This window comes from Tasmannia lanceolata, unplaced genomic scaffold (assembly GCF_043159265.1).
Source record: "Tasmannia lanceolata isolate RefF3 unplaced genomic scaffold, GAP_Taslan_0.1 ptg000011l, whole genome shotgun sequence".
In the NCBI taxonomy this organism is placed as follows: domain Eukaryota; kingdom Viridiplantae; phylum Streptophyta; class Magnoliopsida; order Canellales; family Winteraceae; genus Tasmannia; species Tasmannia lanceolata.
Window position 1 is genome coordinate 14,764,316 of NW_027518688.1, and position 27,051 is coordinate 14,791,366.

Here is a 27,051-nt window from a genome sequence, read left to right on the forward strand (position 1 = left end):
ATTTAATACTAATAAAAAATGGTTATATCTTCCTCTCGAAGCAAGTCGGTTGCTCGAGACACTCCTAAAAATGGGAAGGAAAACACTTTGAAAATTGGATTCATTTCCAATGTGTATTTATTGCTTTTATAGGGATTTGGGCTCTTTCCAATAGCTGATGCCCGTTTTTCCCCCAAACGGAATCCCGTGTATTGGGTTTAGCTGGCAGCAGGCCATCTTTTACAGACGAAAGCAAGAGGTGTTGCGTATCTAGACCTGGCAAAGGGGTGGGCCGGGTTTCACCCAACCTGTACGAGGTTCAGGTGGTACAGGCCTGGTCATAAATGACACGGAATATTACGAGTCACAATATTTTGAACCCGGACCCCTCCTGTACAGGCCGGGTGGACCTGTAGGTCACTTGTTCTTTAAAGGATCTATTGACGGTAATTGATTCCGGAGATCTTATCTGATGTGTGGCCGTATAAACTTGTATTTTTAAAAAAGTAGAGTAAGACCCACGCAGTAGAATGATCCTAACCGTCCATTTGTTGGGGCAAATTGTAAATAGGGTGTGCCTCCAAAAAATCTTTTCCGTATGAACTGCACATTCTGGAAAGTTTTATTGATCGGAGTGTTAGGATCGGATATGAATCTTTGCATAACCTATTTACATTGTGAACGAATAGATGGACAGTTTGGATCATCCTATGGAGTGGGCCATACCTTACTTTTTTTTAAATAAAGCTTTATTTTTCTGCTAAAATGATCTCAGCCATGCATTTCGGGACCATGCTTTTATCGGGAGAGAGAGAGAGAGACGGTTGTTACATGCTTTTTGCGAGAGGGGCGACTTTATCAAAACTCTGGTGTGAGGCTGAAACATAACTTCAACTGTACCGTGGATCTTATTTGATTGAAAATTATCTTCATGTGCAAGTACGGTGAGCAGATCTACCTAACTTAGAGGGGCGACTTTATCAAAACTAAGGGGTGAGGCTGAAACATATCTTTAAGTGTACGATGGATCTGTTTTGGTTGAAAATTATCTTCACTTGTAAGCACGGTTGAAAATTATCTACCGAGGGTAAATCACAAGAGGAAATGGCCCAAATGCCATGGGTAAGGGACAAAAAGGCATATTGGTGTTGAACACATCAGATTGGTTTTTAAGGGGTAAAAAGCAGAATTAACGGCCATAAGGGTGGGACATAGCAGGGATTTTAAGAAATGATGGTTGATGAACTTTCAGGGATTAGGCTTTTAGAATAGTAGGGATTAGTCTCACACGGAAAAGAAGCCTGAACTAATAACCAGTTTGGAGGAATGCTAGCCTCATGCGACTATTTAGCCGCTTGAGGGTTTTCGGGTTGCCGTAGGCTACAAACATCCAGCGTGGAAAAGACATCAAAAGCTCTATAAAAAGTGCAGAAAATCTGCTCTTTGGATGTAGTTACTATTGCATCTTTCTTTCTTGCTTGAAATCCTCCACTCTTTATTTTCTAACTTGTAATTCATACAACCAAGAGTTCTAAATACTGCTACTCTACAGAAACATTATTTAGAGATATCTCAGTTCTACAAAGGCGTTTTTGGTTCGACTCCGCTTGTGCAAAGCGTCATCAAACATTTGTAGGATCTCCCTACAAGGTTTCATTGTATCTTGGAGGCAATTTGAGGATCCCCTTTGCACAAAACTGGTGGAGAGCGAAATTTGTCTTAAGGAAAGCGAGATTGAGAATTACAGCCTTCATGATAAGGAAATTAGCAAATTCCATATGGAAACCCTGACATGATTGTCGAAGATACAACAATGAGCATAACGCCTAGGGCATCCTAAAAACAAAGCTCAATCCTCTCCCGAACAAAAGAAAAACAAGATTCCAGCAAGAGATTTATCCCTATCTGAAGCTTTATAGGAGGAAAAATCCAGTAAACACCACCCCGTCACAGAAAATCCCAAACCTAATCAATTTATGTAATCCTATGCTCGAACATAATAAAGAGCGAACCTTAATCGAATGTATTGCAGGGAGAGGGGGAGAGAAAGATGTAAAACAAGTGTTGATGAACACCGGGCATTTGGAGAGAGAGTACCTTTTCTTCCGGACGATATCTGGAGAAAGGGTAAGCAGCTGGGTGTCAATGACGGAGAGAAGGGAGATGATAGTGTTGAGGGAAGATGGGAAGAAGCAAACTCGCGCTTGCCTGGTCATTCCCAAGTTCCACCCTCTTAAACAGAATTTGCTTCTTGCCCGTGGAATTTGGGGGACTTATTAAGTGAAAATCCAACCCGCGCGGACTAATGCTGCACACGAAAGTGGAGGGAAGAAATCTTCTCTGACTCAGTGTGTAATCGCTTGGGTCATTTTTTTAGAGAGAGAGAGATGTAGGTCCAGACTCTTAATGGGGCATGACGTCACTGGGATGAAAAAGCTCTGATTAGATATACCAAACATTTAAGATCTGAGTGAATTTCCCCAACATATTTAATACTAAGAAAAAAAAAGCTTATATCTTCCTCTTGAAGCAAGTCAGTTTACAGAGACACTCCTAAAAACGGGAAGGAAAACACTTTGAAAATGGAATTCGTTTTCAATGTGTATTTATTACTTTTGTAGGAATTTGTGCTCGTTCTAATGGTTGATGCCCCTTTTTTTTCCCCAAACGGAATCCCATGTACTGGGTTTAGCTGGCTGCAGACCATCTTTTAGAGATAAAAGCAAGAGGAGCAGCTTATCTAGACCTGGCAAAGGGGTGGGCAGGGTTTCACCCAACCCGTACAGGGTCTGCAGGTCACCCATTCATTTAAGGGTCCATTAACGGTAATTGATTCCGGAGATTTTATCTGATGTGTTGCTGTATAAACCTGTATTTTTAAAAAAGTAGAGTAAGACCCACCCAGTAGGAGGATCTTAACCGTCCATTTGTTGGGCCAAAGTGTAAATAGGGTGTGCCCCAAAAAAATTATTTTCGTATGAATGGCACATTATGGAAAGTTTTATTGATCGGAGTGTTAGGATCGGATATGAATCTGTGCATAACCTATTTACATTGTGACCCAATAGATGGACAGTTTGATCATCCTATGGAGGGGGCCATACCTTACTTTTATAAAATAAAGCTTTGTTTTTCAGCGAAAATGATCTCAGCCATTCATTTTGGGACCATGCTTTTATCAGGGTCATGCTTTTATCGGGAGAGTGAGAGATGGTTGTTACATGATTTATCGAGAGATATTATAGTTACATGCTTTTTGCGACAGGGGCGACTTTATCAAAACTTGGGGGTGAGGCTGAAACATATCTTCAAGTGTACGGTGGATCTAATTTGGTTGACAATTATCTTTATGTGTAAGTACAGTGAACAGATCTACCTAACTTAGAGGGGTAACTTTATCAAAACTAGGGGGTGAGGCTCAAACATATCTTCAAGTTTACAGTGGATCTAGTTTGGTTGAAAATTATCTACCGAGGATAAATCATAAGAGGAAATGGACCAAATGCCATGGGTAAGGGACAAAAAGGTAGATTGGTATTGAACATATCAGATTGGTTTTTAAGGGATAAAAAGCAGATTTAACAGCCATAAGGGTGGGACATAGCGGGAATTTTAGGAAAAGATGGTTGACGAACTTTCAGGGTTTTGGCTTTTAGAATAGTAGGGATTAGTCTCACATCGAAAAGAAGCTGGAACTAATAACCACTTTGGAGGAATGCTAGCCTCAAGCAACTATTTAGCCGCTTGAGGGTTTTCGGGCTGCCGTAGGCTACAAACTTCAAGCATGGTAAAGACATCAAAAGCACTAGAAAAAGAGCAGAAAATCTGTCCTTTGGATGTAGTTACTGCTATATCTTTCTTTCTCTCTTTAAATCCTTCACTCATGATTTTATAACTTGTATTTCATACAACCAAGAGTTCTAAATACGGTTACTTGGCAAAAATAGTATTTAGAGATTTCTCAGTTCTTTGGGTTCGATTCGGCTTGTGCAAAGCGTCATCAAACATTTGTAGGATCTTCCTACAAGGCTTCATTGTATCTTGCAGGCAATTCTCGGAGTCCCTTTGCACACAACTGATGGGGACAAAATTTGTCTTAAGGAAAGCGACTACGTACCTTGAAGCAACTCTACTATATAGTATTCCCACCAACACTATATAATCTGTTGATATAGAGTATTGATTAATATAGGGATTGAGAATTACAGCCTTCATGATGAGGAAAATAGAAAATTCCATATGGAAACCCTGACATGATTGTCGAGGAAACAACAATGAGCATAACGCCTAGGGCATCCTAAAAATGAAGCTCAATTCTCTCCCGAACAGAAGAAAAATGAGATTCCATCAAGAAATTTATCCCTATCTGAAGCTTTATAGGAGAAAAAATCCGGTAAACACCACCCCGTCACAGAAAATCCCAAACCTAATCAATTTATGTATCCCTAATCCCGAACATAATAGAGAGTGAACCTTAATCGAATGTATTGCAGGGAGGGGAGAGAAAGATGTAAAACGAGTGTAGATGAACACCGGACATCTGGAGAGAGGGAGAGAGTACCTTTTCTTCCGGACGATATTTAGAGAAAGGGTAAGCAACTCGGTGTCAATGATGGAGACAAGAGAGATGATAGGGTTGAGGGAAGATGGGAAGAAGCAAACTCACGCTTGCCCAATCATTCCCAAGTTCCACCCTTTTAAACTGAATTTGCTTCTCGCCCGTGGAATTTGGGGGACTTTTTACTTGAAAATCCTACCCGCGCGGACTAATGCCGCACATGAAAGTGGAGGGACGATATCTTCTCTAACTCACGAGGTAATCGCTTAGGTCATTTTTTAGAGAGAGAGAGAGAGAGATGTAGGCCTAGGCTTTTAATGGGGCATGACGTCACTGGGCAAAAAAAGTTCTGATTAGATATACCAAACATTTAAATTCTGAGCGGATTTCCCCAACATATTTAATACTAATAAAAACTGGTTATATCTTCCTCTCGAAGCAAGTCGGTTTATTGAGACACTCCTAAAAATGCGAAGGAAAACACTTTGAAAATGGGATTCATTTTCAATGTGTATTTATTGCTTTTGTAGGGATTTGTGCTCGTTCCAATAGTTGATGGCCATCCCCCCCCCCCCCCAAACGGAATCCCATGTATTGGGTTTAGCTGGCTGCAGGCCATCTTTTACAGACGAAAACAAGAGGTGCGGCGTATCTAGACTTGACAAAGGGGTGGGCCGGGTTTCACCCAACCCGTACGGGGTACGAGTGAGATGGGCCGGGTCATAAATGACATGGAATTTTACGGGTCACATTTTGATGAACCCGGACCCCACCCTTACGGGTGGACCCGCAGGTCACCGGTTCTTTTAAGTATTTATTGACAGTAATTGATTCAGGAGATTTTATCTGATGTGTGGCCGTATAAACCTGTATTTTTAAAAAAGTAGAGTAAAACGCACTCAGTAGGATGATCTTAACCTTCCATTTGTTGGGCAGAAGTGTAAATAGGGTGTGCCCCAAAAAAATCATTTCCATATGATGGAAAGATTTATTGATCGGAGTGTTAGGATCACATATGAATCTGTGCATAACCTATTTACATTGTGACCCAATAGATGGACAGTTTGGATCATCCTATGGACTGGGTCATACCTTACTTTTTGAAAAATAGAGCTTTGTTTTTCTGCTGAAATGATCTCGGCCATACATTTCAGGACCATGCTTTTATCGGGAGAGAGAGAGAGATGGTTGTTACATGCTTTTATAGAGAGATATTGTTGTTACATGCTTTTTGTGAGAAGGGCGACTTTATCAAAACTCCGAGGTGAGGCTGACACATATCTTCAAGTGTGCGGTGGATCTGATTTGGTTGAAAATTATCTTCAGGTGTAAGTACGGTGAGCAGATCTACCTAAGTTAGAGGGGCGACTTTATCAAAACTAGGGGGTGAGGCTCAAACATATCTCCAAGTGTACGGTGGATCTGGTTTGGTTGAAAATTATCTTCAAGTGCAAGTACGGTTGAAAATTATCTACCGAGGGTAAATCATGAGAGGAAATTGCCCAAATGCCATGGGTAAGGGACAAAATGGCAGATTGGTTTTGAACACATCAAATTGGTTTTTAAGGGATAAAATGCATAATTAACGGCCATAAGGGTGGGACATAGCGGGAATTTTAAGAAAAGTTGGTTGATGAACTTTCAGGGTTTAGGCTTTTAGAATAGTAGGGATTAGTCTCACATCAAAAAGAAGCCGGAACTAATAACTAGGCTGGAGGAATGCTAGCCTCACACGACTATTTAGCTTCTTGAGGGTTTTCGGGCTGCCGTAGGCTACAAACTTCCAGCGTGGAAAAGACATCAAAAGCTCTATAAAAGAGCAGAAAATCTGTCCTTTGGATGTAGTAACTGCTGTATCTTTCTTTCTCCCTTGAATCCTCTACTCTTGATTTTATAACTTGTATTTCATACAACCAAGAGTTCTAACTATGGTTACTATGTAGAAACAGTATTTAGAGATTTCTCAGTTCTACAAAGGCGTTTTGGATTCGATTCCGCTTGTGCAAAGCGTCATCAAATAATTGTAGGATCTTCCTACGAGTCTTCATTGTATCTTGGAGGAAATTCGCGAATCCCCTTTGCACACAACTGGTGGGGGCGAAATTTATCTTAAGGAAAGAGATTATGCACCTTGAAGCTACTCTACTAAACTCTACTATACAGTATTCCCACCAACACTATATAATCTGCTAATATAGAGTATTGATTAATATAGGGATTGAGAATTACAGCCTTTATGATAAGGAAATTAGAAAATTCCATATGGAAACCCTGACATGATTGTCGAACAAACAACAATGAGCATAACGCCTAGGGCATCCTAAAAACAAAGCTCAATCCTCTCCTGAACAGAAGAAAAATGAGATTCCAGCAAGAGATTTATCCCTATCTGAAGCTTTATCGGGGGAAAAAACCAGTAAACACCACCCCATCACAGAAAATCCCAAACCTAATCAATTTATGTAACCCTAATCCTGATCATAATAGAGAGCGAGTATTGCAGGGAGAGGAGGAGAGAAAGATGTAAAACAAGTGTTGATGAACACTGGACATTTGGAGAGAGAGAGAGTACGTTTTCTTCCGGATGATATTCGGAGAAAGAGTAAGCAGCTCCGTGTCAATGTTTGAGAGAAGGGAGATTATAGGGTTGAGGGAAGATGGGAAGAAGCAGACTCACGCTTGCCCGATCATTCCCAAGTTCCACCCTCTTAAACTGAATTTGCTTCTCGCCCATGGAATTTGGGGGACTTTTTACGCGAAAATCCTACCCGCCCCAACTAATGCCACACATGAAAGTGGAGGGAAGAAATCTTCTCTGACTCAGGGGGTAATCGCTTGGGTCATTTTAGAGAGAGAGAGAGAGATGTAGTCCCATACTCTTAATGGGGCATGATGTCACTGGGCTGAAAAAGTTCTGATTAGTCAGACCAAACATTTAAGATCTGAGCGAATTTCCCCAACATATTTAATACTAATAAAAAAAAGTTATATCTTCCTCTTGAAGCAAGTCGGTTTACAGAGACACTCCTAACAAGGGGAAGGAAAACACTTTGAAAATGGGATTCGTTTTCAATGTGTATTTATTGTTTTTTAGGGATTTGTGCTGTTGTAGGGATTCGTTTTCAATGTGTATTTATTGCTTTTATATGGATTCGTTTTCAATGTGTATTTATTTGCTTTTGTAGGCTTTATAAACCACGAAGCAACATTCTCTACATGGAGTATGTAGAAGAATAATAATGGAAGAAGAAGAATTCACCTTGTAACCCTCCAACACAATGCTTGTTTTGCAAAGAAGAGAACTCTATGGAGAAGAATAATAATGGAAGAAGAAGAATTCACCTTGATAAACAAGAAGAGGAGGAAAAACCCTTTTTGCTTCACCACAAAAAGCCTACCAAGAGCTCAAGAGAAAACCCCTCATTTTGCCCTAAACATTCCGTTCAACCTTGAGTATAAGAAGAACCTTGCTTTTACTTCACCACAAAAGCCCTCCTAGAGCCCCTATGTAAAAAAACTCATGTTGCCTTCCCCTAGTTTTCTCCTCAAGAAGAAGAACCTTGCCAGCACAAAAGCCCACCTAGGACCCCAAGAGAAAACCTGTCTTATCTTGCCCTAGCCTTTCCTTTTATCCTCTCTACATTTTTGCTTCTTCTTCTTCAAATTCTCTCTTTCATATACAAACCATATACTAATATACATAGAGAGAAAACACATCCCACCTAAATGGGACAAGGGATGCGCACTCCAAAAATGAAGTAGAACTGGTGATTTTTTTATCACCAACTTATCACCTAGGGGTAAAAGTGGCTGCCATTTGTACTTTTTACCTTACCTCGCCCACAAGCAGGAAAATGGGGGGATTTATATAAGAACAGATGCAACTTGGCCGGGCTAAACCGGAAACCATCCTGATTTTGGCTAGGGTTGGGTTGACTTTTAATTGGATTGAAAAGCCAACCCGATTCAACCTTACATTAGTAGGATTGCAAGTTGGGTCGGGGTCAAAGCAAACCCAATGGGTTCAACCTGATTTTGGCTTAGGTTAGGATGACATTTAATTGGGTTGGGTTAGGGTTAGAAGATTTAATAATTGAGTTGGGCTAGGGTTGCAACAATAGGTGACCCGACCTGAATCTGACACCCATTGTTGTGATCTTATTGTGACATTTAATATCTTCGGGCCATTGGTTTTTTTTTTTGCGCACACGCGTTCGTGTGTAATTTTTGTTATATTTGCCTCGGTCTAAATGGAACTCTACTCGACCTGATTTGGAAAAAAGGCTAGAGCCGGTTGGGTTAGGGTTGAGAAATTTAGAGTTGGGTTGGGTCAGCGTTGACCCTTCCCATCACGAGGCGGGGGTTAGGTTAGGGCTGAGGTAATGCTACTTCGCATTGGACTAGGGTTGGCCTCAATATAGCCCAGGTTGCACTACTAATAAGAAGTTCCTATAAACCAAGCCTTGTCTTTTGAAATAATCTTCTTAAATTTAGAAAGTATAGACGTTCCACCTCCCAAAAAAAATTCTTATTGATAGGCTTTTTACTTGCGAAGGTGGTGACAATCATAATATATTCATCCTTTGGTATGCCTTAACCAGTTGCTCTAGACATCTTTGAAGATTATAAGGCATTTTTAAAATAAGTTAAAATTTTAATCAAAGGGTGTGTTTGGATTGCCGGAATCAGGAAACGGTATCGGTATCACATTCCAATCCAATTCCAATTCCCATCGTAAACGTATAACAATTCCAATTCTAGTGTTTGGGTAAGCACAAGAATTTATCTAGGGAATCAAGCTTGATTTCGATTCTAGCGTTTGGTACCATCCAAACACGGAATGGAATCATATTTTCAATAAATATTTCAATAAGTCATACTTGTTTTTTAATAATAAGACGAACACACGCTATCTTTTATTATTCTTTATCTCAGGCATACTGAAAAATTAGGGTATTTGAGGAGAACTGCAAATGCATCTTGACTTCTTCATCTTTAGGAATTAGATAGATTGCTTGAGGTGGGGAATCATATCAACCTTCTTCATGAAAACCTTTTCAAGCAAGCCAGGCAAAATTGGGACACTGCCATCTTAATGCCAAACAGAACCCCAAGAAATTTTCCTCCATTCACCAACACTGAATTTTACAATCAATTAATACAATACTTATCACATAACAGTAGCAGACAAGAATGATGCTAACAAAAGCATGTAAAAATTCAAGCAAATGCATAGTCCAGCCAATTTTTTAAACCCGGAATTTATCTAGGACATAGCCCACTCAATTATTTAGTCTTTTCAATTTCTCTTTCTTGGGTATCAAAATTCAAGCAAAAAGAGATGAACCCAAAAAAAAAAAACTAGTAAAAAAAGAAGAAAAGGTGAAACGTTACCTCATCATCCTCCCAATTAAGTATCTCTGGAGCAAACTCAAATCCATAATATTAAACCCACCTCCCAAAAGAGCTCAGCTCACAATCCCAAGAAAACATTGCAGAAAACAGAAAATGGAAGATGGGATTCTTCCTAAATATTCTTTACAAAACTAAAAGTCACAATCACAGCAAAAATCAACGAAATCATCAAAAAGAAAAAGGAAATAGAATTCGCCTCTGTTTACAAGTTTATTAGAGAGAGAAAGGAGGAGAGACAGAAACCACATCTCTAGGTTTCGGCCAGAGAGGGAGATTCGGCTTGGCAATATAAAAAGGTTAAAAAACAAACCCTAAAAATAAAAAATTGGGAAAGAAAAAAGGAGAAAAATATGCCATTGGAGCTGTTGATGTTAAGTTGAGACAGAAAAGCAAGAACACTGCCTAAATGATGAAGTGGGTGAGCTTTGAAATGGATCCTCTTATGGAAGAGAGATCGAATAAAACCCATTTTCTTCTGTAGAGTTTTCTAGGTTTTCTTCTTCTGCTCATCTTAAAGCTCGAGATCTGCAACATGCAAAAAACGGGAAAAGAGAACGTGGCTGCCTTTTCTCATGAGAGAGAGACCACATCTCGACTCTGGGTTTTTGAGAGAGAGAGAGAGAGAGAGAGGTTTTTCGTGTTGATTCTGGGAATTAGAATACCACCCCTTGGGCGGGTATCAAAACGCGGTGATTATTCCCTTGCTTTTTCCGCTTGGTTTCAAGTTTCGTTTCCAATTACATTTAGCAAATGAAACCAAACGCCGGAATCGCCTAAAATGGTATCGGATACCAATACTGATTCCCAATTCCGGCAATCCAAACTCACCCTTATTGTATATCAAGAAAAACAATTTCAGCGAAAAAAAAATTCCTATGCTTTTTCCTTTTTTATGTTTAAGTGGAAAATGATGATTATGACTTATTAAAAAGAGGAAGTCTAAACTGAAGGGAGTCCTTGCAAAAAAGAGGTGAAAGGGCTCCCCCATTGGCTGCACATCACCATCATGGATTAATAACTACCGAAAAGTCAAACATGATGGTGATTTGCAGCCAATGGGGGAGCCCTTTCACCTCTTTTTTGCAAGGGCTCCCTTCAGTCTAGAATTCCTCTAATAAAAAAGATAGCGTCATAAATCGAAGGTTCCTTTTAAAAGTAACACTTGAATTATGCCTATTCAACTTGTTTTTTCATGAGTAATCAAACAATTAAAAAGCAGCAAAATTTTGGAAAAAAGTTTCATCCGAACAAATTTTTTCTGTCCAAACTTTTTCATAAAATTCTTACGATCGAAATAGGGCCTAAAACTAGAGCACCCATACTTAAGCAAAATTGCCCAAACCTCCAGAGCTCATGCAACGCATTAGGGTAGGCCCTTTAAATATGCCCCACACTAGGCTTGGTGGTTCCACCTAGTCCCATACCTAGGCAGGCCACCACTTAGGATCGTAACATTCTACCACGCTTCTGCATCAACCATCTCAGGTGACCCACTCTGACAACTTTCACTCTAGCATTTCCATAGTAACCCTCCCGTGACTCTAAAAACTATTAGGTACCTACGAATACCTTAAAAGCGAATGGAACGCATAATGCTAGGCCCAAGGGTGGAGGCACATATAGTGGGTAACCCAGTGACTTGCAAAATCCCTTGTATCAGCTAGTACTGATATTTACAGAAATTCCAAGTGATATGGCCATTGACCCCTAATGACCAATGCAGGCAAAGCGTAAATTAGTCCGGCCCCCTAGCTAGGCCCTTTAAACATGTCTCATACCAGGCTTGGTCCCACCCAGTCCATTTTTCTAAAGACTAGACCTGGCAAAAAGTGACCCGGACCCGCGGGTCAGCCCGGTCCGCCCGTAAATTATGGGTCCAGGTCACCAATCCATAACCCGTTTGAAATTGACCCGCGGGTCCACCCAGCCCGTCAAAACTGGGCCGGGCCGGGTGGACCCGCGGGCGCCCGTAGAGAAGTGCGAAGGTTTTATTTTGGCACCTTTTTGGCACTTTTTTTTCCGTAATTGTCATAACTTTTACTTTTTCTATGTATTTTTTTCCGTCATTGTCATAACTTTTAGTTTTTCTATGTATTTTTTTCCGTCATTGTCATAACTTTTAGTTTTTCTATGTATTTTTTTCCATAATTGTCATATTTTAGAACATTCTTTCAGTTTTTTCCCCTTAATTTTTCTACTTCGATTCCATTTTCCCGTAATTTCTCATTTAAAACTTAGTACCCCATGATTATTATTTATTGGTAGCCACCTTTTTCACACATCGTACTTCTGCCAATCTTTTCAGTTTGCACCACGCGACAATAAGACAAATCTCTCAAACAGTCAACATAAATGGTTGACGAAGGTGGCTAACAAATCCCTATACAAATAAAAAAAATCTTAAAAAATATGTCAAAAAATCCGGGTGACCCGCGGGTCGACCAAGCCCGTGCGGACGGGGTCCGGGTCCGGGTCCAAGCTTAGAGACCCGTAGAATTTTCCGGGGTCATTTTGACCCGGACCCGTACGGGCTGAGTCAAAACCGGCCCGGCCCGCCCGTTTGCCAGGTCTACTAAAGACCCACATTCAACCACAAAATAGCATGTCTTGCACACGTAGCACCCTTGACCCTTCAGCCCCCCTTCATCTAGCAAAAACGACATCCGTTCTTTACCCTTACACTGTTGTCATCCAGCACATCACGTTACACCAAAACCCCTTCAATATCCATACAATATCCGTAATACCCCTCTACCCTGCTTCCCTACATAGAAACCAAAGTGGTATTTCCGTTATTTTAAATAAAACTAAGCCTACCTCTTAAACATTCTCTCTATATAAAAAAAATCATACACATAAGACAAAAACCCGTTTCTCCGACAGCAAAACCACAGACTCGCGATTCTGCGTTTTCCAGCCCGAATTGAAGATTTGATTTCTAGGGTTTTGTTTTTTTTTCCCCTTTTCTTCTCTCAAAACGAGGGAATTCGGATCTCTCGATTTGAATTCTTTGGCGGGAATTCGAATCCTTCCCGGGAGATTTGAATTTATTCTTCCTCTTCTTTATTATGTTGAATTCATGAATAAAAAACAGGATGGACAAAATGATGGTCTCTGATAACACGAGAGGTCTAATCCTTGCGATCCTGTCTAGTGCTTTTATTGGTGCCAGTTTCATCTTGAAGAAGTTAGGGCTTAAACGCGCGGGCACATCAGGTACTCGCGCAGGTAAGAAATTCTTACGAAGCAATCTGAACAAGAATTGGATTCTATATTTCATTTGATGTTAGGGTTTTGTTTATTATTCTTTGTGGGTTTTGATTCATTTGAGGATTTGGGTTTTGATTGTATACTTTGATTGATCGTTTGGATATGTGAATTTTATAATCCAGGAATATAAAATTCTGGGTTTTACTAGCTAAATCCTGGAATATTAAATTCTGGATTTTACAAGCTAGAACTTGGATTTTGTAGGCTAAAACCTGGATTTTATAAGCTTAAAGTGTGGGTTTTACAACCCTTAAAATGTACAACCCTGGATTTTAGCCTATAAATCCAGGGTTTAGCTTGTCAAATCCTGGATTATAAAATCCTTGTATCCATGTTAGTCTTCGATTCATAATTCAGTGATTTACTCTTGGGCACAAGGGCCTAATAAGAAAATTGTTGGGTTTAGGAAAAACAAATTTGTTTAATTTGAGAAACCTATGTCTGTCAAATTTCAATTGAATTATCTCTTCTCAATCCCTGAGTGCGTTAACCGTTTAGATATACCATTTTTCTTTCTGTAAAGAGTATTTTGTGGTACATTAGACTATTTGGGTAGCACATTTTCTTCAGAATCCATATTCAAGGGCATTTGAATTTGACATTAAATTCAATGAAAATGTCATCCACTCTCTTCTCTGTTATGATCCTAAGTAACATCGTATTATTTCGCTTAAAATGGAATTAAAATGACAAGCTGACTATCCCCTCTGAACCTAAAAACATCTTCTATCTCGAATGTCTCTTCCTCTCTCCTTGCACCATCTTTCCCTCTCTACTCTTTATGCTTTGTCTATCACCCACCAATGTATGTTTCTCACCCAAAGAACACAAATACAATTTTCAAGAAAATGCAGGATGTCATCCAAACAGTCTAAAATTGCATAGTTGGAAACTATAGGATGTCTGTCACCCAAGCAGTATAAAACCTATTTCAGGTAAACTTGTCACTGTTTAAAGGTTTAAGTTAATTTGAATCTTTAAAAAAAAAAAAAAGACCATTCAAACACATATTAGTAGTCATCGAAATGGGTTTTTTTTCTACTGAAGAAGCAAACCCTCAAATCCTCACAAACCAATAGTTTTCGCTTGGTGAGTCGGTGACTATAACAAACCTTCTTATTTATAGATCTCGCTCCACTCTAGCTCCATTATCATTATTTTAACTTTTCAAAACCAAACCCTTAAATTCTTACCTAGATGATCTTTATCCTAAACTAGCACAAGCTGTTACTTCCCTCTCAAAATAGAAGGTTCATAACATCAAACTGTGTTTGATCTCTTTTTTTTTTAAATGATGTTTGATCTCTTATTTCTTAATCATTTGTAGCTCATCTTATATTCTGAAGGAACTTTTAAACCTGATAGCATCAATTTTAATGTCTTTAAGGAGAGATTTTTTTTAATTATCTTACACTCTCAGAGAGATACGTTAGAAATTTTCCAGGTATCTACAGCGACCATGTACAAATTAAGTGATCATAATTTGATCAATATCTAGATCCTTTTGCTTTCTTCTATGATCTTCTGCTCATTCATTGAGTTGGTTACCCAAGCATTCACTTGTTGAAACTAAATTTGTCATTATTTTTTCTTTTTTCTGTAATCTAGGTGTTGGTGGTTACGCTTACCTCTTAGAGCCGCTTTGGTGGGCAGGAATGATGACAAGTTAGCTCAAAATCTTTGAACAATCCCTTTTCCTTAAATACATGAAATTTATTTTGCATTTCCTTTATAAGTTTCTTAATCTGAAGGGTAATTGTCAAATGGTTATTGATCTTGGATCCTGAAGTTTTGTGACAAACAGTGATTGTTGGAGAGGTTGCAAACTTCGTGGCTTATGTTTTTGCTCCTGCTGTTCTAGTAACTCCATTAGGTGCATTGAGCATAATTGTCAGGTAAATTCTCTTTTATTTTTATCGTAGTTGTGCTTGGTATATTATATCGTCAAGAAGAGATCCTGATGGGTTTTTAAAATGAAATATTTGATGTATGTGCAGTGCTGTTTTGGCCCACTTCATGTTGAAAGAGCGGTTACAGAAAATGGGTGTTTTGGGGTGTGTGTCCTGCATAGTGGGTTCCGTGGTGATTGTAATCCACGCACCTCAGGAGCACACTCCAAGTTCTGTACAAGAAATTTGGACTCTGGCGACTCAACCTGGTATCAATATGTCAAATCGTACTTTATAAGTTATCACATCTTTGTTGTTTTACAACATGAGTAGTTGTTTTCTGAATTTCTCTTACGTTTTATTTTGTCCACAGCATTTTTGTTTTATGCAGCAACTTCCTTGTCATTAGTATTAGCACTTATTTTGCACTTTGAACCCCGCTACGGACAGACACACATATTGGTCTACTTGGGCATATGTTCTTTAATGGGCTCACTGACGGTAACGTCTGTTTCTTACATATTAGGCATTTTAATATCTCTATACTATTGCGGTTGCAAGGCTTCTCTTACCGTCATTTTGTTTACTTGTATACCTTTAGATTTTAAAAACCTTGTTGTGTTTGCATGCAGGTGGTCAGCATAAAAGCCATTGGAATTGCAATAAAGCTTACATTAGAGGGAATAAGTCAGGTTGCTTATCCTCAGACGTGGCTCTTTGTTACAGTAGCAGTTGTTTGCGTCGTCACTCAATTGAATTACCTGAACAAGGTTATTATGGTGTTACTTTTTTATCTGAAATTTCATTTTATTTTATTTTAAGTTGGAAGTGCTATTTTCTGTTCGCTGTCACTTGTCAGTGATTAATGCTCTAAAAAAAAAACACAACCCCCTCCCCCGCCAACACAACACACACACAATAATTCAGCAAGTTAACTTGCTCTTGATTAGTACTGCCATGTCTGTAATTTTGCAACTAGTTAAATTATCACCCTTCCTTTTACACCCATGGATCCTACCTTGAATTGCATTCGACACCATTAGGCTCCCAACGCTTAGTTGTCAATTCCATTCTATTCCAAATGAAATTTCTAGAATGTTCCATTCCAGAAATGGATCTGGGACAGAAATTGTACCTGAATGTACGGTATTATCTTTTTCGGTCAATTTTGGATTGTTCCTGCCATTCCAATCATCTTGCTCGATCATGTTTGTTCCAGTCAGTACTTCTTTTATGATTATATTTATTTCCCTATAGATGCACAAGGGCCTATTGTGCTGAGAAACCATCTCCAATCAAATTTTGGGGTTTAATAATGACAAAAACCTTTCCTTATATGGATTATATAGATTGTGCTTACATTATGATGATTTTAGATAGATGTTAGCTAGATATTAATAAATGGTAGATTTAAAGAAATATGTAGTTATGGGTTATCTTAGTTTTTTTCTATTCTTCTCCTATGTTTCTATTTTTGTCCCAGTTTAAAAAAAAATTAACTTAAAATTTTAAAATTTTTTGTTAGTGTCTTTTTGGAATGGAACATCAAAATGTGCGGAACACCAGAGGTCCAGTACACTCCATTCCAAAAGACAAACAGAAAACCCATTGGAATGGAATTGACAAACAGAAAACCCAACCCATTAGAACTTTCTAAATTTGATGATTGAGAGGTTTGGGAATTGGGCTTGGGCCTTGGGAATTGGAATGAGATTGGAATTGGGGTTGATTTCCTAAGGTAATGGAATTGGAAATTGGACCGGGCAATTTGGATTGGAATGGATTTGGAAATTGGACTAGGTGATTTGGATTGGAATGGAATTGGGATGATGGCTATAGGTGTTGGGGTTCGGTTGGGTTCGGTCGGGTTGGGTTCGGTGAGGTTGGGCCGGGTTGGGTCTGGGTAGTCGGGCTTGGTAGGGTCAGGTTGTAAGGGTGTGGTCGGATAGATGTTACTAATGGCTTAAGGGGTCAAGGCCTCATGGGGTTTGATGATGGGAGTGGGTGATGTATCTATGGTGGCTTGGATGGGGTATGATGGGTGGCAAGGGAGAGGGGTATGCGTCATGTAGCCGAATGAATCAAAGGGAATGGGGGTGTGTGTTGTGGCCAACTGGGTAGAGGAGGGATGGGAGTATGAGAAGAGAGTATGGGTGATGTGGTGAGGAGTATGGGATAGTGGGGTCGAGTAAGCTATGGGATGCTGTGTGATGGGGATAGGTATGCTATTAAGATATGGAGATGAGCATTCTGTTAGGATATGGGGATAGGGTATGTGGTTGCTATGGGATGGGGTGTAACGGGGATGGGTATGCTATTAGGATATGAGTATGCTGCTAGGATAGGGGTGTGGTTTGTAGCTTAGATGTGGGATGGAGTATGTGGTTTGAATGTGGGATGGGTTGTGCCGTTAGGATATGGGGGTGTTTAATGGAGGCATGGGAGATATGGGGTGTGGTTGATGGCTATGGTCGGCTGGATTGGGTTGGGTTGAGGTGGTTGGTTGAATTGGGTTGGGTTGAGTTTGGATGTGGATGGATTGTGAGGTAAGGGATGAGATGGCTATGGGGATAGGACATGGAGTATGACTATGATGGGATATGGAGCGTTGATGGGCATGAGGGATGGGGTTGTGAAATATGCACAATATCATATTATTTTGCATTGCCAGAACAGAGTGCCCCTTGTTTCCTTGTGTCACATTTAGTTATGTAGATGTCATAAACGTTACTATCTTATTAATTAAAATTTACAATCTCAACCAAAACATGAAGAACTTCATATATTTTGAAATGTGGTTACTACATGTAGGAACTTCAAATATTTTGAAACACTGTGACTGCATGTCCAGTATTCACAATGAGTGGATTTGTGGCTTTGTGGCTTCGAATAATGCTAAAAGAAATATTGTTTTGGATCATCTAATACATGCATGATGCTTGTTAACTACTTAATAAACTGACATTTTTAATGCCTTTGATACTTGAACTGGGGTACAATTTTACTGATTACCGTGAAGTCTGATTCTTGAAATTTCTTGGGAAGTACCTTATTTTCAAAATCAATCAGATTTGTATATGATGGCATTACCAAGGTCCTCCCATTCCATGTAAACTCATGTTCAGTCATGTTAGGCTTTTCTGGCAATATTCTAACTAATTATTTCTCATGCTTAAGGAAACTCAAGCCATGATATCTCCGAATCTGAAGGCTGGTATCTGAGCCTAAGAATGGTGTGTCTGACCCTACACTTGTTACCGGATTTTCTAGCTTGTAACTAATACCTGAAAATATTTCCTTCTTGTTCTCATATCATTTTTTTTTTTGAAAATGGCAAAGAGATATCATTAAAAGGAGGGGGGACCGAGATGGACCACACCCAAATGTACAGGGAAGAAATAGGAAAGAAAAATACAAAATACAAAATACAAAATAAACTACGGAGGGAGAAAATCAAACAACTCCAACTCCGTATGACCAACCCCACTTCTAGCCAACGGCCCAACGCATCCACCTCCCCATTAGCACTCCTCCGCACGTGTTCGAAGACAATACCTAATCCCGAGATTAAGTCCTCAATTTCATCAAAAAAGGATAAAAATCTCCAAGGAGGCAACAGCACCCTTTTCAACCAACGAATCACATTGAGTGAATCGCCCTCCACAATGGTGTTATGCAAGCACTCTCTATCTAAACTCTTGATACCATGATATACGGCCTTCACTTATGTCTCTGAAGCATCACATCTCCCCAAAGGACCAGAATAGGCCCACATAACTACGCCACGGTCATCACGGAACAACCCGCCAACCCCAGCCGGACCTGGATTTCCAAAACTCGAACCATCAAAATTCAATTTCCACTTCCCATAAGGAGGAGCCTCCCAACGCTGACTAATCCGAGGCCTATTTTCCCTACTGACGCAAACTACCCTGTCATATCATTTGCTTGCATTGCTTCACATGTATTGAAATTTCCCTCTTAGTTGATGAGATTCACTACAGTGGAGTATATGTATCTGAAAATAATTTGAAGACTCCCAGGGAGGGTGGCATCCTTGGGACTTCCAATCCCTGCATGCCCTGCATGTGGGCCTGACTACCTTCCTTCACGGTCTGGCCCACATGCAGTGAGTCGCAGTCCTGGGGATGCCGCCCCCCTCGGCGTCTTGCTCGCATTCCTAATAGACACACACACACACACACACACACACACACACACACACACACACACACACATGTATGTATGTATTCATACATGCATACATATTCTGCTAATATTTGAATTTGGAGCTTGAATATTCTTAACCATTTCTCTAAGCACAAAGTCTGGAAATGAAAGTTGTTTCTTTTTTCACTATAAATAAAATGTATTTTTCAATGTCACTGTTAGTACACGATATCTCTGTTACAGGAAATGGATATTGCCAAATCAACAACTGTTGTTCTGTTGATCCCAGCTTACCTACCCAAAAAATAAAGAATAAAACAACTGTTGCTCTGTTTACCGTGACTTTAGGAAGCAGCTATCTTTGGGTTCCATTCTGAAGTTTATGATAACCTTGTTCCAGGCATTGGATTCCTTCAACACAGCAATTGTTTCTCCAATATACTATGTAATGTTTACAACTTTAACGATAGTCGCTAGCGCAATAATGTTCAAGGTAACTTGATTCTATCTATATAGAAACCTTTCTGAATTTTACTTTTTATTCAGGAAATGTGAGCTTACATCTTATGGTTTTCTAATTCCTATATGCACATTGATATTAGGATTGGTCTGGTCAAAATGTGAGCAGTATAGCGTCAGAGTTTTGTGGATTCATTACCGTTCTTTCTGGGACAATCATATTGCATTCCACAAGAGAACAGGAATCAAGTCCTGCCGCAGGTACATGCAGAACGTCTTAATGAGGATCGAGAATCGTCATGTGTTTCCTACCAAAACTGATATCCATTTAATTTTAAGGATTCTCCACAACTTTATCAAATGAAATCCTAAGGCAGAGTTTACAGTGAAGCTCATTTCCAAGCTTTCACAACAGTTTGGAAAATTGATGGGGAAATTATTCCAGAGAATCCATGCGACTTGCCTTCAACTTTTTTATCATGTTTTGCTCCACTCCAATGCCAGCTCTCTTTTCCATTGAATATATAATTTTCGATTGTTTCTGCAAAATAGTAGCTTACCATTAACTATGTCTTTTATTCTGAGCTTTTTGTGTTGCTTTGCTACTCAATGCAGCATCTATATCATGGTACATTTGTAGAGGCACTGGGGATTCAATTAAGAATATTGAAGATGATCATTTTATCACATTACATGGATCAGACTATTTCCAGTAGTTTCTTTTGCTACATTGACATGTAAAAAAGCAAGATCCCCGACAATGAATACCAATCACAAGTTAGAAAGGCCAGATAATGTTGCCCAGAGGCAAACTGTTTTGAATTTACAGTTGAATCTTTCAGTGTTGGGGAGCTAGTTTGACGAGGTTCCATCTCATACATTTTTCAGCTGGTAGAACTGGACCCAGGATGAGGAGATATCTGTGCAAAATGCGTCTCAATTTGATTATTCTCTGGATCAAGATCAGAGTTGAAATTAAGTATAACAAAATTCAAAACAGGCAACCAATACTTTTGTGGAGATTTCATGTGATGTAGGATATGTTCTGTATATGTACCTCGTATATGTAAATTTTATGGCACACATAATTGAGTTGTTTAGCTGAATTTCCGATTGAATTTTTTGTTGAAATAATAATTTTCTTTGCAAATTGGGTGCAATTTCGTCTGAGTTATGTCGAATCAACCATTCCAAAAATAAATAAAAAAGGTTATGTCGAATCAAATCAAGAACTATGTTGCATATCAGATTCCAGTGTCTGTTCCAGTTCGTCCAAATTGTGATGAGAGCAATGCCGGGTAATGAAAATTTGCATCAGAGATTGCATCCTAGAACCTATAATTGAAACAGAATCTAGTGAAATCTATTCGAAGTGTTCTGAATCATTCAGAAAGATAAGTTTATTGCCCTTGGAGCAAAGACTTTGATCAATGAGAACATAGCATATATCTTCAAAAAAAATGAGAACATAGCATATCCAAGCTTCTATACATTTTAAAGAACGATTTTGATCAAAGCTTGGATATGACCTGACTCAATTCAGGCTGAAGTTTTCTGATCAGTTGAAGAATGAAGGGGTTGTATATCAATGCTCAAGTCTTGTGTTTCTAGTATCTCATCTTGATGCTTGGATGATCCTAGGCTATCAATAGTAGGTTAAGATTTTCCCAACAACAAAAAAAAAAGCTAAACTTTTGATTTGAGTATTCCTTTGTCTTATGCTTGATATGTTCGTTCAGGATGGGATCAAGAACATGTGGGACAGCTCGTGATGTCCTACCATTGATAGTAAAAGTGGCTTTGTAGAATTATTAAGAATCAAATACTTAGTTACTCACAAACAATACTTTTGTAGCATCACCATTTCAACAAACGACATGGCCCCACCCTCATCAGATTACCCTAGCACCTTGAGAAGGAAAATGAGAGACATTCTTTTAAAATCTCTCAATTGCTTTCCTTAATTTCTTTTAAAATCTCTCAATAGCTTTCCTACATCAATACGTAAATACGCTAATCCACCAGAGAAACTTGTTGTATTGGTTAAGTTTAGCGTATGGTTTGCCACCTGCCTCTTTATCTATAAACAATCAACCATGTCATCTGTCCTTCCTAGTACTTTAATACCCTTCTTTATCATTCTTTAACACGAATAAATCACCTCCAAATGACTCCAAACTCTTCCCACTCCATTTTGAAACCAAATTGCACCAAACCCATTATCCCACTTTCCCTATAAAATCTTTCCAAAACAGTTCCAAACCACACCCCTAAAACATGGAGACCCTCGAGACCAACAACAAGCTCTTCTCATCTCTTGTCATAATCCTCTCTTTTTCTTCCCTCTTCTTTCACACAACAAAAGCCACCACTCCTACAGGAACAATTGAGAGGACCACAAAACAACAACTCCTTGCAAGTCTCAACCCCACTACACAAACTACACCAGTATCAGAAAACTCACAACTATTCATCACATCTCCTTCAGGAAGATATGAAGGCTATCTCCTACGTCGAGAGACCGCCCCTGGGGCCGGAGGTTTTGGATCAGACTTTTGTTACATTCAAATTCAAGAGTCCGGTAATGTGAAACAACCAATTGCTCGAACAGCTTAAGCTGTTAGAGTTGGTGTTATTTAATCATTTATACTTCAACACTCCCCCTCACATGTGGCCCCTCTTTTTGGGTTGGCCGTACATGTGGCACATGTAGCCCCCCTTTTGGAATATATGTGAATTTTTAATATCAATGCGTTGTTGAGTTTGGAACCCAAGACCTTATGTGAGTAGGGGTGCAACTCAGGTCGGGTTCAACCAGAAAAAAAGTCGAGCCGGGTTGAATTTTCCCCACCCGGGTTGAATTTGGGTCGGGTTCAGGTTCAGGCTTTGGGCAACCTGACCCGAGTGAAACCCGACATTTTTTATCAATTTTTTTTTGTAAGCTTAAAAACTCGGGATGGGTCGGGTTGGGTACAGGTTGCAAAAATAAGGGTTCCTCGTGTCGGGTTGAGTTGAACCTCGTCGGGTTGGAATTTGGGTTGGTTGGCGTCACCCCGACCCAGCCCAACCCGAGTTGCACTCCTAGCTGTGAGGCATACCAAATGAAACAACCAATTACTCCAAAAGCTTAAGCTGTTAGAGTTGGTATTATTTAATCATTTATACTGTAACAGGTAACAGTGTTTGGGAGTCGGAATGTGCGTCAGTGAGCACTGTCAATACTTGTAGCTTGGTGTTCTCCGATGCCGGGCTCGAGATCTTCGATGGGAGCAGGTCTAGTTGGGATAATCACGCCGATGGAGATCACTTGGAGACTTTGATATTGCTCGATAGTGGTGATATGCAGATTAGAGAGCACGGTGGGGATCTCGCCTGGAAGGCTAGTGATAGCCCTCTTGTTAATCAGGAATGTGGGTCAGTTGGGTCACCTGGTTTGAATTCAGGTCACCCTCCTTTTGCTTCTCCTATTCCTGGAGCTGAGATTGGGTTTGGGCAACCTTTATCTAACCAACATAGACAGCCACCATTGGGTTTTCAGAACCAACAGCCATTTGGTTATCAGCAACAGCAACAGCAGCCTCTAAATCAGCCTTTCTCTAACTTGAATTCACCATTTGGAGTGAATAGCCAACCACTTGTTGATAACTCTCCATTTAACAGTGGCTCACACAAGGAAGTGCATAGTAAGTTTGGAGTTGTGCTGGCTTTTATAGTTACTTTGGTGGCTTATGTTTTTCTTCTCTAAGGATGTTCTCATGGGTGTGATTGATAACATTCAATTCTCTCTCTCTCTCTCTCTCTCTCTCTCTCTCTCTCTCTCTCTCTCCTGTCATAATGTTATGTTTATTGAACAGAGTGTGAAATTTGGATTGTAATGCATGCTAAAGTAAAGGGAGAGGATTTCTAGGCTTCCTTCTCCTTATCTTTCATGTCATGATATTATGTGAACAGAATATGAAATTTGTTACGTGATGCATTTTAAAATATATTGAGTGGATTATGAACCTCTCTACCCTTTAAGAAGTATAAAATGCAGGGGCCCACCCCAAAGCATGGGTTTGGCTAAAAATGGTGGGCCCCAGCCCACTCAAAACTAGGGTTGCAACTTGGGTCGGGTTTTACCCGGCCCGCATCAGCCCGGCCCAAAAAAAGCATGGCTCGGGTTCAAAGTAGCCGGGTAAGTTGTTGGGCCGGGTTTACTTTTCCAAAGCCCGAGTGATTCTCGGGTTGGGCCGGTTTTAAAGGTGGAAAACCTGGCCATCCCGAAAACCCGCATTTATTTCTTTTTTAATATTATAAGTTATAAATAATAACATTGATATGGGTAATTTAGTAATTCTCATTTCTCATCTCATCAAGACAATAAGAGTGTAAGACACGAACGAAAGAAGGTCTATTTCTCGTATTTATGCCTCAATTGCCTATTGCTCTGATGGCCATCGAAGCCATAAGAAGGTCTATTTCTTGCATAAAATAATCTTTGTAGTTCTTTAATTTGTTTACAGTGGCATCTTTACTCATATTTGATTGTCCATTTTATTCATGCTTTCCATTCATGTACATGTTTGTAGGATACGTATCAGTATATCATCACCACAAAAATAATTTTATGTCATTCTCTATAGGCAAACAGAGGCCATGACTGCATTCTTTTTTTATCGAACCTCAGAACCTGTGTTTTGCATAAATATTTAGTGAGTAGTGTTTAAAAGCTTACAGATCAGTCTGGCCACTAACGAGTTCATTGAGAATTAGAAAATGTTTAAATCATACTTTGTCTAATCATATCACTTATCAGCATGTCTCAATCAACATGTTAAAATCAGGTTTAAAGTGGGTTTAGAGTAAATTAGGACAATTTGGAATAAAAAGGAGGGCATTGCATGAAGTTAGAGGCGGCAATGCGGAAAAACCCGACCCGACCCGAGAAATTATCTCGGGTAGGGCCGGGTTTAAGAATCAAGGGTTTTCCCCAAAAAAACCCGGCCCAACCCGACCCAAGGTTGTTTCTTGGGTAGGGTAGGGTCCTAGAAAACCTGACCCGCCCGACCCGAGTTGCAACCCTACTCAAAACCTTACGTGGGAAACGCTGGCCCCTCCATTAAAAAGATGAGGTGTAAAATGGTTGGGCCCATCCTATGCATGGGTTTGTTGATGATCGTGGGGCCCACACATAATATGTATTCAAGGGTATAAAATGGTGGACCACACCCATTTAAACATGAGGTGTAAAAAAAATTCATGAAAAATAATATACCATATAAACGCCAAAAAATATCTGGAAAAATCTCTAATAAAAGTTTTTCATCGAAAAAGTGTTCCAATATAAATTTTCTATGGAAGGAAAACGAATGACAATGGCAAGTTTCATCTTTTGAAAATAATAGTGTTTTATTTCTCATTTTGTAATTCATGTTGTCGTTATTTCTCCACGCTGTCTCTTTCCCAAAACCATTCTCTTTACTTTCTTCTTAAGCTGGTTGTCAGTTATGTTGTAAATCATGGGCTATTAAGTGTCGGCCATTGGTGTAAAATCTTGTGCGGGAAATTATTGATCTACGATAAACGGTCTGGATTAATGAATGAGATTAAGAGTGAAATTACTAAAGTTACCTATGGACCAAAGTGATCACTAAAGGGTACAAGGGTAATCAGTGCATCTCATCCCTACTGAGACAAGAATGATTAGCTTAGATCAACTACATCAGGTAGGTCTAGATCTTGTAGTTTGTTAAATGGATTAAGCCAATTAGAGTTCTATTGTGGGCGGGAACTCTAATAGGTATGTCTCTCTCTGGAAAAAAAAGAAAAAAAGAAAAAAAAGAAAGAGTTGTTCTCTATTGCCATCTAATCTGACCAAAAGATATATCCCCCGTCAGAGATCAAGCAAACCAAAGAGGCGGTGGAAGATCCATCCTGATCGATCATCTCCATTGTTGATCGAGATGAGTACTTAATCTTTCGTTTTATTCTAGTTTATTTGCATGGTTAGATCAGTTTATATATATATATATGTGTGTGTGTGTGTGTGTGTGTGTGTGTGTGTGTGTGTGATATTCATTTAATTAGATTTGTTGTATTTGTGATCATGGTGTATTGAATGCCCCGATCCTGAATTAGTACTTTTATCAATGATTTTAATATGATTTTAGCCATTAAAATGCAAATAAGTAAGGAGTAAAACATACATTGTGCCATTGATACCAAAGATTAATTTTTCTCTCGTGTGCCACTTTTGCCATTATCAATCCCTGAAGATGTTGGATTACCTCCCTTGGCCTTCTTTTCCCTCGTAAACCTACGGGAGATGAAATCCCTTGCATTCACAAAGATTTGAAAGCAGAGAGAACTTATCTGCAAAAAGACAACCCACAGCCCGTGTGAGAAAATATTTTTAGGAAAAATCCTAGCCATAGATGGCCATTGCTAAGAACTATAGCCTAGATCATGTGGCCCATGATTCATTAAATATATACAGTTTGAGATAAAACATTAAAAGGCCTAGGTACGTCGGTCTGGATTACCAGAATCAGGAATCGGTATTAACATCACTTGCCATTCTCATTTCAATCCCCCCTGTAAGATCTATAGCCTAGATCGTGTGGGCTGTGATTCATTAAATAGCTTGAGATAAACATTAAAAGGCCTAAGGGTGCATTTAGATTACTGGAATCAGGAATCGGTACTGATATCACATGCCATTCCTATTCCAATTCCCCCTGTAAATGGAATGATAATTCCGCTTCTAGTGTTGGGTAATCATTGGAATTCAACATCAACTTCATATTATTCCTCCAACCAAAAGTATTCCCTTTATGTTCGGTCCAAGGCTAGATCTCGACACAGCCTAGTTTAAGACATGATTCAGTGAACTTTCTCAGTGCATGGAGGGTGAGAACGGAAAAGGATGCAACCTCTAATTTAGCAACCCCACGACCTCCGGTGAGAAGGCGTTATTTAATCTTTTATACTTTAACACTCCCCGTCACGTCTGGCCCCTCTTCCTTTGAGTTGGCCTACACGTGGCACATGTGGCCCCACTTTTGGGTTGACCATTGCATGTCGATATTTTATATCAAGGAGGTTTGAACTCAGGACCTTTGCTCTGATACCATGTGAAACGATAGTGAAATCCCTGCATTCATCAAGGGTTATGACATAGAGTTGAGAAGATCCCAGAAAAATCCAAACAATATTCCCTATCAAACAATTGTTATCGTAATGGTTCATCGTATACCAATATAAGGAAATCAACAATGAGAAATCACTGCACTTACTACCATGTTTTCCAAAAATGTTTCTTCCACCTTC

At 39.5% G+C, this 27,051-nt stretch overlaps 2 protein-coding genes across 2 annotated transcripts; both read left to right on the forward strand.

Annotated features, from left to right (window-relative positions):
- Positions 1-12,832: 12,832 nt before the first annotated feature.
- On the forward strand, positions 12,833-20,890 carry LOC143886466 (magnesium transporter, putative (DUF803)). Its single transcript, XM_077390441.1, has 9 exons — positions 12,833-13,180; positions 14,831-14,887; positions 15,027-15,117; positions 15,220-15,380; positions 15,485-15,612; positions 15,744-15,881; positions 19,682-19,774; positions 19,884-20,001; positions 20,356-20,890. Exons 1-9 carry the CDS (start codon positions 13,048-13,050, stop codon positions 20,454-20,456), a joined length of 1,020 nt encoding a protein of 339 aa, XP_077246556.1. The 5' UTR covers positions 12,833-13,047; the 3' UTR covers positions 20,457-20,890.
- A 1,127-nt stretch (positions 20,891-22,017) lies between these two features.
- LOC143885909 (uncharacterized) lies at positions 22,018-23,616 on the forward strand. The gene is made up of 2 exons (XM_077389946.1): positions 22,018-22,321; positions 22,914-23,616. The coding sequence occupies exons 1-2, from the start codon at positions 22,018-22,020 to the stop codon at positions 23,483-23,485; spliced, it is 876 nt and encodes a 291-aa protein (XP_077246061.1). The 3' UTR covers positions 23,486-23,616.
- Positions 23,617-27,051: the final 3,435 nt, after the last annotated feature.